The 12,946-nt window shown below is 47.4% G+C and overlaps 1 protein-coding gene across 2 annotated transcripts; it reads right to left on the bottom strand.

The window, feature by feature from the left end:
• Positions 1-2,985: 2,985 nt before the first annotated feature.
• On the bottom strand, positions 2,986-10,313 carry HERPUD1 (homocysteine inducible ER protein with ubiquitin like domain 1). Of its 2 annotated transcripts, XM_075714801.1 has the most exons (8): positions 10,182-10,313; positions 8,895-8,972; positions 8,740-8,814; positions 7,494-7,612; positions 7,011-7,133; positions 6,015-6,362; positions 4,628-4,733; positions 2,986-3,990 (listed from the first exon to the last, which is right to left on the bottom strand). In XM_075714801.1, the coding sequence occupies exons 1-8, from the start codon at positions 10,311-10,313 to the stop codon at positions 3,823-3,825; spliced, it is 1,149 nt and encodes a 382-aa protein (XP_075570916.1). In that variant the 3' UTR covers positions 2,986-3,822. The 2 variants fall into 2 exon arrangements, with proteins under 2 accessions (XP_075570916.1, XP_075570917.1); XM_075714802.1 differs by lacking the exons at positions 8,895-8,972; positions 10,182-10,313 and adding an exon at positions 8,457-8,633 and having other exon boundaries at positions 8,740-8,764.
• Between the last annotated feature and the right edge of the window lie 2,633 nt (positions 10,314-12,946).

The raw sequence follows: 12,946 nt of genomic DNA, 5'->3' as shown, positions 1-12,946 counted from the left end.
CAGTGCTCAGCAGCACAATGCCCTGGTCAATCCCACACATCCAGCACCAGCCCTCAGAGACTGCAACCATATGCCTTGCACTGCCCAGAGTTGTGCTGTCAAGCCCCAGCAGCAGCAATCTTGGATTGAAAAGAGACTTGGCTTTGAAGAGAGGTTATTTCTTACAGTTAAAAATTGTGACCACGACAGGCTTGGAGGTTCAGCAGCAAATAAATTCAGAAACTCCAGTTCATGAATGATGATATTTTAACAGACTATCACTTAGGAGGGTAAACAACCCATGAAGGTGGATTTTTTTTTTTTTTTGAACAATGATGTTTCACATGGTTTTCCATGAAATTCTCCTGGAACCAACCCAATTTCTTCTCTTCCCTACCAGTATAACTCATAACAACCTCCAAACACCAAGAAATAACCTGGCACACACAGGTGGCCCTAGGTCAGCCCAGGCTTTTCAAAGCTGAGGCCACCATGGGCAGCTGGGTTGAAACCTGGAAGAGCAACCAGCTGTGTTTCTGCAGCACTGATTCTACACTGCCAAATCCAGACTGAAAAAGCAGCAAATACAAATTTTAGTGCCAATATAAGAAATTCTAGGTGGTGCCTCTGAAGCACAGGCCAATGAGCCTAGAAGCAGCATTTGCCCAGCACTCCTTGGCAGGCAGCTGAGCCTCAAGCCCCTCACCAACAGGTTTATGACCCTGACTGTATACCAGGCCTGGTTTTACCTCCATGATATCATTGCATTTGATATTCAGACATCATTAAATACTAGCAGACATTTCAAGAGCTGTTCTTATGAAGCAGAGGGACTGGGATAAGGTGATGAAGGTGCAGTTGGCAAGTTCAGTAACACAATGGAGGAATAGCCCTGGGATGGCTTCCAGCTGACGTAACATGTCTCTGAGGAGAGACTCTTTGGATGCACAGGTCTGTAAATCCCACCAGCTGCAAACAGCTAGAAATGGGTCATAGAGCAGAGACCAGAGGGACATTAAAACACTTTGCTGGGCAGGTGCACAGCCATTGGGATGTCCCTGGCTGCTAAGAACAGGGACAACAAGCACATGCACAAGTGAAGCAGCTCTTTGGAGAAAAGGGGAAGTCAGCCCCCACCCCAGCTCAGCAGCAACCTCATTCTCATGAGATTTATGTTCCATGAGTTGAGGACAGGAGCATAGCCTTGGTGACAAACAGGACTTCAATGCCTCCTCAGATAAGCAGCTTGTTAGAAGTTTCTGCAGTGAGAAGAGAAATGCCTGAGATAAGACAGCCACTACATTTCTCCCTCAGCTTGTTCTCCAGCAAGGAGACGCCTGCTCTCAACTGGGAGAAACTGCCAGAGGCTATCAGGAGACAAAGCAGCAGAGAAGCTGGTTTTACTCTGCTGCTCACTTTGCCACCCTGTGGACCATCACCATCTGCACAACCCACCTGCTTTCAGGGAAGCCCTGCACAGCACACCCATAGCTGAACCCATGTTAGCTGCAGCTGTGCTGCACTAGCACATCTGCATGCAGCTATGCTTGCAAGCATGAGGAGGATTTAAACTAGCAGCAGAATCACACAGCTTTAAGTGTGAGCCAAGACAAACCCAGCTTCCTAAACCCATAGCCTCAAGGCCCCTTCTGTTCTCTGCAACTTTGGCCTTTGGGTCCCAGTACAGGGTCACATTATTCCCAGAAAACCGCTCTGGGATTCCTACACTCCCTTCAGCAGCCTTGCTCTGGAAGTTTCAAGGCTCACTCCCCACCCCCCATCTAACCTGAATTCCCTCAACTAATTTAAGGCCCATGCTGTCTCACCCACAGCTGGCACACAGGCTACATCCCCTTCCTTGCCATCACTGTTTACATATCTCACTATTTACATTTCCCTTCCTCCAGGCTAAGCTGCCTCAGTTCCTTCCACTGCTCCCACACCTCAATCATCCCTGCTTGCTCCCAGGCTGTCTCATCTGGCCATCACACCCAGAACAGTGCTGGTGCTACCACAGCAGCTGAGGCCTTCACATTAGAAATTAGTAACAGGACTCAGGGCCAGGCCACACCACACTCCCAACTCCACATAACACCAGGCTGGCTCAGCCAGGGTCACTGGTGCTCAGAGACCTCAGCCAAGCACCGCTCTTGCTTCCCAGTGCTCCTGCCCAGGTACAGCACTAGCAGCTGTCTCTGCAGAATTACACAATATTTGCTTTCACCTTATTTGCCCAGTGTCCTCTGCTGTAGCCACAGCTTCCATCAACCCCAATGGCAAAGAGAGGTACACATCTCACTAAGCCACTAAGGAAACATTCTCTAAGACCCAGCAGCCTCACTGCATCCCTCCAATGACACTAGCTATGCTTAATTAATTTTCCAGCCGATTTTAAACCCATCTGCCTGCTTGGAGTACTAGCAAAAACCTCAAGACAACAAATGTTTTGCTGTCTCTGGTAACTTCTCAGACTAGATGTTTCATAAGTAATCCAGCACTTGGTGCTCACTGCCTAAACAAGTACCAAAACAGTTTATTTCTGGCTGCGAAGAAATACCCTCTCCTCTCAAGACTGGGCTCAGGCACATCTCAGGTTTGTGAGGGGTTTTTTTTTTTTTTGGCACATTGCTGAGACACCCAAGAGATAAACACATTGCAAAGCTACTGGGAGTCACACACTGGGCTCAAGGGGGTCAAACTCCAAACTTTCCACATACCTGCAGAATTACCTGCTTCAATATGTCCACAGCCTGTGCCAGCAGCTTTCAGTGAGCAAACAAGCTACAAACTCTCCAAGGCATTTCAAATACTAAAGGTTGCTGAAGAATACAGTTAGCTAAGGAGCTGAGTTTAATGCTCTGCAAGCATCTTTTCTCCTCATATCCCAACTGTTTTATCATGATTTTTCAATAAAAACAAGTTGAAAGCACATCCAGTGCTTTGCACAGGTAGTCTTCCAATTGCTGTACAGTGTATACAAGTATGGATATAAATGCCTGCAAATTTTATTAGAATCAAAGCCCTTAACCATATCAGAAATTAAAGGGAACACAATGAAGTAATACAAGAGAGTTGCTCTGGAGTGAGAATGCATCTAAGTTGAATACAGGCATTAGACTGCTTTAACTTTGCATCCAAAAAGCAGTGAAGAAGTTTACATCTTGCATAAATTCTTGCTAGATAGAGCTGAACACACTTTTTTCCCCACAATTTGGTAGAGAAGGAAATGAAGCCTTGAGTTTAGAGTATCTGAATTTGACAACATGGAATTTAGCCTGCAACTCCACTGAGGTAACTGCTTATCAAGAGGTCACTGCCTTACAGTCCTCCATTTTGTCCAACAAGGAAATTGCACAATACATCCTTCATAAGAAAATATTTACCCAGAAAATTGAAACTATTGTTGAAGCAATTTATAACAATAGATCTTTCCTAAAAATCTGCTAATGCATATCTAGCAATTGTTTTTAGATCCTACACTCAGTGTAATTTAAACAGCATTTGAAACATTCCAACAGGAATCACATTGCACAGAAGCAGCAATTTGCTTCTCTAACATTTTTGCACACCTGCTTAAAGCCTGTGCATTTAGTGCACAAGTTTACAATGCCAAGCCTCTACATAGGTACCTAATAAAAGCTACAGAACAAAGTTCTTTGGAATGAGTCCAAGCATCTTAGTCTCTAGGCTGTAATGTCTTAAGGCTTCTTGCAGCTTTGTTTGCTTGGTCAGTGAAAGCCAGAGAAGTGCCATCCACTTCCACTCCTGGTTTGGAGTTGGTATCCAATTCACTCAGGTAGACTAAATCCCATTGCAGTTTCAGACAAGTAGACTGGTGATAAGTCAGTTGCGGGTCACTCCAGGCCCTTCTGGAAGGAGGGATGCAAAGAAAGTCTTGAAAAAAACCCATGCTGTGCTCATAAATGAAGGGTTGGCCTGCTGCAGTTCTTGTAAGACTTGTCCCTCATCAAGAGATGCCTCAGATTCATCTGCTCTACCTGCATTTCCCCCCTGCCAAAATAAATGATATTTGGTAAATAAGACCACTGCAGAAATGAGAAGAATCAGGTGTCAAATAGCATGTTCGTTACCCAAGTATCATTGTCAGAATACAAAAAGCTTGCAAGTATCCCCAGACAACCACAAAGTCAAAAAACCCAAACTGTACATTAGTACTACTGGTTAACTCATGCTGTGTGTCCAAGAACACTGTCTAGGACAGACATGAAGCACCAGATCAGGTGAACTATGCATGTATTTACAACTAATTAACTTTCACTGACATCAACCAGAAGCATCAGCTTGAAATGCAAGACTCAGATTGCTTATACACTCAAATCCTACCACTGTGGTACTAGTCTAAACCCTGTCTTCAGTTACAGAACCTGTTCAGCCTGTGACAGGCCACTCTCTCCATTACAACATCCTGAAGGACACAAGCAACTAAAAGAATATTGAGCCTGAAATATTTTGTAGAACAGAGGAATTAGCTACACCAAAGGAGGACTCAGGTTGGCAATTACTCCATCATGGAAGATAGTTTGACAAAAGTTTAGAGAAGTTTTTGCTACTACATGCAATTAGTAAACTGAAAGTAAAACTTCACATGGTTTCACACTCATGGTTTAAAAAAATACCAAGACAATACCTGTAAGTTATTGTTCTGGTCCTGGTTTATAGCAGCTTGAGGAGGAACATTGCCTGGGAAAGGCTGAACTGGTCTTTGTCTAAATGGAAGCCACCCAACATGGTGCCTGGGGAAGCCAATAGATTTTTATTAATACTGGTTAAATATACTCCTTCCTGTTATGCCAACACAGTTTAAGTAACATCTGACTGCTCAGAGCTGCAGACAGCAAGTTCAGCACATTAAGGTCTCTTTCTGCCCTGATCCAGTAAGTAGTTTCAAAGCTTCCTGGCAGCAGCAAACCATGAGGTAGGAGGGCAAGACAGAGCATCTGCTCATATTCAGAATAAGTGGCACTACATCCAGGTTTGCATCTACTTAATCAGGGCTCAGCCTGCTGGAGCATGCTTCTAGCAGTACAAAAAGCCTGCTTGTTTACCATGTTATGTACATCCCTGGGTAACTCCCTGTACTCACCCTAGAAAACAGCACAACAAAGAACATGCAAAAAAGCACTATCTTACCAAAACTAACAGGCCATATAGACCTTCTAAGAAGGTCTGTATCTTTACAGCACCTGCACCTTGTAATCCACAATATAAGCTGTTCAAAGTTACACTTCAGAATTATCAATAGTAAGATTTAAGGACTTTTAGTGAAGCAATTAACCTTCACTCTCCAAGTCTGCATAGAAGTTGGAAGAGCTGACAATTTGAGCTGCTCCAGTTTCAACTCCTGTACCCACTGACAGGAATTCAGAAGCCAACATCACTTGTTTCACTGGTGATCAAAGAATTTGAAGGGACATTATCTTTCTTAGACAAGACATGTTGGCATGTCAACTGACAGCCCATTATCTTTATTGTGCTTCTAAGACTTATCCCAGGTTTCCCCCACTAGAGAGGGTCAAAGGCAATACAGGACACCACATTTGGTTTAACCTTGTCTGGTCTCTAGAGACAACACAGCAGAAAAACCTGCATGGGTACATGACTTCAACAGCAGGTGAGATATTCTTTCCAACAGACTTCAAACACTTGATTTCCCTACAAGCAACTATCATTTACTACACTGAACCTACATGTCTGCTCTACACTGCTGAGCTGCTGGTGGCTTTATACAGAGCTACTTCAGTTTCAAGTAGTTTTCTAAGAAGCCAGCCACACCAGAACCATTAGTACAAAAACCAGGTAAAATCATTTGCTATCACCCATTCCTCATTTAATCCAGTCATAGGCTATACTTATATTTTTACTAAATCCTGAGATATACCAGAATAGAGGAGTGGTTCACCCTTGCCAGGTACAAGAGTCATTTGAAGCTCAGCTGCCAGAAAGCTGACCCCAGTACAGAGCTCAGTACTTCAGTGAAGCATTTCTGAATACAATAGTGTTAATAGTATACTTACAGATACATCAGAACAGTGCCACCCATAACCAGGAGGAATCTGCTGACACTGGAGTAGAAATAGATAATGTTGACAAAAACATAGAACAGTGTTGCTGAGTAGAGCCAGTCCAACCAATCTCGATTGCCACCCTCTTCCTCTTCTTCCATGAGGGGACCCCCTTGGGCATTCATCTGCAAGTTCTGGTTGGCTGCTGCATTAACCTGGGCAGCAGCATTCTGGTTTCCAGGCTGATTTTGTGCAGGAAATGGGTCTGGGAGAGGAGCTGGGGGTGTCACTGGTGCCAGGGGTATCTCCTGAGAACATCGTGTATGGGATGGGTCAGCAGATGCATCAGTAGAAGCCAAGCTGAAACCAGAGAACACAGAGTACAGAATAAGGCTTAGTCAAATTCTTTTACACTTAACACAGGCCCTGAAAATTTGTCCATCTTTAAGTACAGAGTCATATCACATGCAAGTAGAAAGCATCAAGTTTAAAGGCTACAAAAGGGTTAAAACCAAGTTTTAGTTCTACCCATGACAAGAGTTGCATAGTGGCTTCAAGTCAAACCAGGCACCTTCCACTTTACAAACAATAGTTTCAATGCTTTGGAAAAAATCTTTAGAGCAACCTAACAGTAGTCTAGAAGGCTACTCCAAGTCTCAGCTTTACCTTTGCCACTGATTTCCAGTTAGTGCTCTGTGTGCTACTTTAAGCAGTCAAAATAAAATTAAGAACTAAGGCTCATCAGCAGGATTACACTTACTCTACAGACACCTGCCCTCCCAATCAAAAGAGTCAGAGACCTGCAATTTGCAAGATTTAAAAGCACTGGCCTAAACAGTAAACCAAGCACCACATGACAGTTAGAGGTACATTCCCACACCATTCAGCATAAGTTACAACCAAAGTCTTCCAATCACATTACATCAAGAGAGAAAGAACTGCCAGAAGCTTTCTATTTCCTTATTACAGTTTCTACTTTCTACTGATAGCTTTGGACAGAAAACTTACTATTGCATGTAATATTGTCTTGCATAAATCTGATGAAACCAGGACATCTGAAGCATGCTGTAGGCTGTATAAGCAGAGAAGCCAGAAGCCACACTTTGGAAGGGATGCTGAGTTGTTTCAAGCCTTGGTCAAAGTTTGAACACATTAATTAGCAAATACTGGAGAAACTGCAAGAGTCATTTATTACAGTACAATGTAAATAGCTTCTACCATTTTGTGCTTACAAATGCAAAATTAATTCTTCCTTCTAGAGTATTAAAGACACCTCTTTACCCACATGAATAAAGGGAAGATTTTCAAGTAACAGAGCAGTGCATTTTCCTTTAGCTTCTTTCATGTCCACTAAAGCTTTTTAATATATCCTCATCATCTTTGACCCACATTCAATAGACTTAAGACAGCATGTGTAGCTTAAGAGGCTGGCATCCAACACAAAGCCAACATTTTAAAAGTCTTAGTGATGTACATAAAAATTGTATTTACCTGTTACTGGCTTCTGTTGAAGACTGGCCACCAGAAAAGCGTATCAGTCTTTCACCATTTGAGGAAGATACAGATTGGTCTTGACTAGCTTCTGATAACTTTGGCTGACCAGCTTTAACCTAGGGACAGCAATGCAGTTAGTGAGGTTTCCTCAGGACACTACACAAGCCTTATGCAAAAAGCTTACACCACACTGAACAGGCTCTTATTTTATAACTGCTACACAGTTCATGCACTTTGTCCTGCATAATACCTCTAGGTACTCACATTGCTCTTGGGCACCATGCCACAAGCACCTCCATCAGTACTTTAAAGCTCCTTAAAGAGTGAATGGCATGTAAAAATGGCTTGATATTAATCTTCACTTTCACCAGATCTACACTGCATTTTTCATTTTTTTTTTTCCACATACAGTCAGGTCCCATCCAGTTATAAAAATGTAATTGGAAGAAAGAAGGAATTGCACTCCAGACAGTCTGACTCCTTAGCTCTGATGAGTTTGCACTTGCATACACAAACTGCTGCACACAGACAGAATTCAAGAGATGTTGTGTGGTGATACATCAGTATAATACCCAGATCAAAGCTGGCTCACATCTAGCAAACACCAGACAGGGGTAGGATAAGCTCAAATTGCCTAAAATAGGCAATATAAACACACCTCTAGACACATTAGCACATCCACTTGAAAGTAAAAATTGTTTTTTGCCATTTGCACTGAAGACCAGTAAGCACTCAGTTCAAGCACTAAGGCTCATCTTTGGCTTCCTCTCTAGAGGCTGAGTCATTAATAGCAGTTAAAATGTCTTTAGCTAACAGTCTTCTTCCTTCCCCACACCCCAATTACAGATCAGAACCACTTCCATGCTGTAACTACTATGTCTTCTGTCCGCAAGCAGAAACTCTGTCCAAAAGAGTCTGGGACATGACAGGTCATATTCTATTTAATAAAACTTAACTTACCAGAAAGCATTTCTCCTCTGAGCAGCATGTTACAACTAGATTGTAGTTTTGATATTTCTTAATAGATGCCATGAGAATCTTTACTGATGAACCAGGGTCAATTTTTTTTACTCAGCTTAATCCAAGTATGTTCTCACAATCCTAACCAAGTTACCACAAAGTAATACTGCCATTACACTAGTAGGAAAAAGGTGAGGTATCAGTGAACTTTAAAATAACCATTCAATACTTCCCATTTTTAGTCACGACCCCAAGATTCATAGTAGTATGTTAATATGAGTACCTCTGCATCGGTTTCTTGCACATTTACAGGAGTCTTGAAGTTGTATACCAAATGAAGAGCATGCAACTCCCCATGCTAAAATGTAACAGAAGACATGTTAAAAATATCACTTCTCCTGATACATTTCAGCACAACATAAGATTTTTTTTTAATACCTTTGGCAGCAACTCTTTCAGATGATGATGATCAAGCAGCAGCTTCCCAGAATAAATCAGCTTTTGGTCCTCTTCAGGCTTTGAAGAAAGAAAACAAACAATAGGATTACTTGCTCTACCAAGCACACACAAGCATTAACTGCCACAACTTGCAGCCAGATGGACAGAGGCACACAGCTGGAAGCACCCCAAGCATTAAGGTACATAAGAAATTGTGCACATCTAAATTCAGCTAATAAGATAAGAACAATTGAATACTGAAGTGCAACATTACTAACACTGAGGTCTAAATCAGCAGGAGGATATAAAGCACCACTTTCGCAAAGAACTTTGTTACATGCTGTACCTTTCACAGTCCAGACAAAAACATTTGTGTTTCCAAGAAACAAAGGTTTGGAGTACCATCTAATCTGATCAGCACTGGAGGCTGTGTCAAATAAATCTCTTGCACTCTATCAAATGAATTCCAGCAGCTGTTCACCTAGAACCTTCCTACTGAGCACAGCAGTCAGTAAACACATACTGATCTTGTTTCTGGGCAATCACTTCACTCCTAGGGAAAGGAAGGTAAAAAAGCACATCCTCCTGCTGGAACACTGTCAGGTGCAACAGAGTACAGCAGCACAATGCTCACCGAGCTTTCCTGGTGTCAGCTCACAAGACGCATGGCTTAAAAGGAAGTCAAACTTCAGCATTTACAGCATCAAACATCTTTACAAACCAGTTACCTCGTTATGCCTCTCGTTCAACAGGGAAAGAACTTTCAAAAGCACCCAGAAGGTGCCCCAGCCCACTCACTACCCCCGCGGTAGGTGTGATGTTCCACGCGCTGTCCACCTGCACACCCCGCCCCTCTGGCCTCAGCGGCCAGACTTGCCGACCTCGCCCGCAGCTGGTGCGAGCAGGCTTCCCGAGAGCGGCTGGCGTTCCCAAACACCCCGCAGGACACGCGGTCCCGGGGTGCGCAGTTAATATTTAACAGCGGCCGAACCAGAAACCAAGTCCAAAATAGCCCCGACGCGGCCCGAGCGCGCCCCGCGCCCGTACCGACCAGCCAGCAGCGGGCAGCTGATGCAATCGGCTGCGGGACGCCCCGGGGAGCGGGTGCCGGCAGGGCTCGCCCAGGAGAACGGGCGGCAGCTCCGGGAGCCCCACCGAGCCCCCGCGGCAGCTCCCGACGCTGCCCCGCGGGGATGTGTGGCTCCCGCCCCACCCCCACGGGAAGGGGCTCGCGCAGCAGGCGGAGGGCGATGAGAGGAAACGGGGAGGAGGGAGTCGCGCACTCACCGGTGCCTCGGGTACGAGGCGGCGCAGCTCGGCCTTGAGGCGGCGCACGGTCCAGGCGGGGGCGGCGCGGAGGCGCAGGTCGGGGTGCCGCTGTGTGGGGCTCCGGACGAGCAGCGTCAAATCCTCCTCCATCCTCGGCGCGTGACCGGCACCAGCTGCACCCCCCGCCCGCTCGAACTTTTTATAGGAGCCCTGCGCGCCCCGCCCTGCTGCAGGGCCGCGGTGGCTGCAGCTGACTGGCCGCGGCGGGAGAGGGGGCGGGGACTTCACGTAGGCCAATGGGACGGAGCCCCGCGTGCGGCGCCGCGGGAGGGCGGTGGCAGGAGGCGGAGCGGCTGATTGGGCGTGCCGTGGGGGGGGGGCTCCGGCGCCCGGCGCAGCGTCGCCACGGCGACCGTGATCCCACCACCACTACCACCGGGCCGGGGCCGTGAGGGGCTGGCGGCCATTGAGGGGAGCGGCAGGGGCCGGTCTCCTGCCCGCCCTCCTTCCCTCCGTCCCGCCCGGTGGCGGCCGGGCGTGCCAAGCCCTCGGGCCCCGCAGGCAACGAGGCAGCCTCACCAGGCCGCCATGGCCGCCCGACCCCCCCGGGCCACGCTGGGCCTGAGGGAGCCGAGCCCGCCCCGCCCGCCAGGCCGCGGCGCCGCAGCGCCAGCGGGACCGGCCCAGCCACCCCTTCGGCACCGAGCAGGGAAGGGGGACGCGTAACCGGTGCTCTGCCGCATCTTGTCCTTCAGACACCCAGCCCGCGTCCCGTCTGCCCGCTCCTGCTTGCTTCGGTCGCACTGCGGCGGGGCTCTTCGTTGCGGTCTCTTGGTCCCCTGCTCAGGCCAAAGCTCCACCACGCGTCAGCTTCGGCAGCAACGCCAGTTTTAGGGATCCCTGGCTTCATTCTTCCCTTTCCCCTTTGCCCGCCGCAGGAGCGGCACAGCTCTCCCTGGGGCCCTGCACATGCTGGATCCACCACCTGATCCAAGTGAAACATTGCCTTTTGTCCTATGGATATTTTACCACCTCTGCGTAGCTACCTCAATAGGTTTGTTTCTGACTTCGTGGGGACAGGACACACCATATTTCTGCGTGGGGCCGAAAGAAGCATGCAGGGGTGTTGGGGAAAGGTGATAATTCAAGAGATTATTACTGACAACAACAAAAAAAACCCATAAAAATGTAGAACAGCAGCTTCCGAGTCCTCCTCCCCATACGCATCTTCCTTTGAGATGTGATCCGGCACTGGGAAAACAATGGTAATGATCCTGATGCACCAGGAGGGGGTTTTAGTGTACTTTAAAACAGTATCGTAGGAATGTGAGAAGTCAGTTTTATCTGCAGCACCATATATTTACTCTGCGTGTTTCATTAGCTGTTCAGTGTTCCTTGGCAGCCAGACCTGTTGCCCAAAGGCACGGATGAGTTTGCAGCCAGTACCAGATTTTGCAAACAGAAAAGACACTCCACCACAGGGATGCATCACCTCACAGCTTCCTGGGGAAGAGCTGTGCCATGGGGCATCGCTGCCTTGGGAGCCAACAAAATAAACTCACAAAGAAATGAACTGAGCCTACATCCAGTCTAACAAACCCTCCGCAGCTGCCAGGGTACATCCTTGTGAGGATGGAGAATGCCGGTGGAGCCCATTCTTGTGTTGCATCCTTCCCCACAACAAGCACTGCGGCAGCAGGAGTTGCTTCAGAGGTGAGGCTGCGCTCCCTGCCTGTTCTGCCCTCAGCTGTCCCTGAACAGGCTCAGCACCCAGGTGGGCTTTCCCTCCCCAGCCGCTGTGTCCCCACCAAGCCAAGGAGACATTGTCAGAGCTCTCTGCCACTCTTGCTCTGCTGGCAGGGACCATGATCCATGTCTCCCAGCTCCTGACAGCAGTGGAAGAGGGAAAGACAAATACAGTGTCCAAGGCTGCCCTTGCCAATGTCCCCCATTAAGGTCAAGGTGACTTTGTTTGCTGCTCTTTCGGTTGCAGCCCTTCCTCAGAGTGCCCAGAAGGTTCCTGTGGGTGGCAGGGACAGAGTAAAGCTGTGGACATATCAGTATCAAATCAGGTCTCAGGCTCTGCGTGTGCATTTTGCTGGCACTCCCTGTGCTGTTGCTGGCCCAGGTGAACAGTTGTAGTTGCAGCACTGATCCTGCCTCGAGCTCAAACTCCTATGTTTCTTCTCCCTTCCATGGACAAGGGGGGTACAGCTCACCTGAGCTGCCCGCTGCCCATCTCCTGCCCTAGCCATTGCTGGGAAAACCACCTGCTCATGGGCACATGCTGGACAACCTTATCTGAACCCAGCACTGACCTGGCTTTGAGCAGGGGGTGGAGGAGCGACCTTCTGAGGCACCCACCAACCTGTGTGTTCCTGTGATGCTGAGCCTCAGCAGCCTCCCTCCAAGAAGGGAGTACTGAGCCCCCTGGAGAGCCAGGCCCTCACTGCCCTCACCTGAAGCAGCCAAGAACCAGTGGATCTGAAGTTGGTGGACACATCTGGACATTTGGTAGCATGTGCTCCAGTCCCAGAGGCTGTTTCAGAGCTCCTGGTACTAAGGCAAAATAAATACCTGCCCCAATACTGTCTGCTTAGCTGAGGTTTCACTCTGTAGCCACAGATTCAGGGACATGGTGCAAAACAGAAGGTTGGATCAGCATGTCACCCCCACCATCCTGCTGAACAATTAACTCAAATTTACCAAAACTGGAGATGAAGGGCTGCAAGCTTCTTTTGTCACCAGTGCCTGCGTAGACATTAACCCTGGTGTAAATCAGG

This window comes from Pelecanus crispus, chromosome 8 (assembly GCF_030463565.1).
Source record: "Pelecanus crispus isolate bPelCri1 chromosome 8, bPelCri1.pri, whole genome shotgun sequence".
NCBI classification, from domain to species: domain Eukaryota; kingdom Metazoa; phylum Chordata; class Aves; order Pelecaniformes; family Pelecanidae; genus Pelecanus; species Pelecanus crispus.
This window is presented reverse-complemented; position numbering and strand designations above follow the sequence as displayed.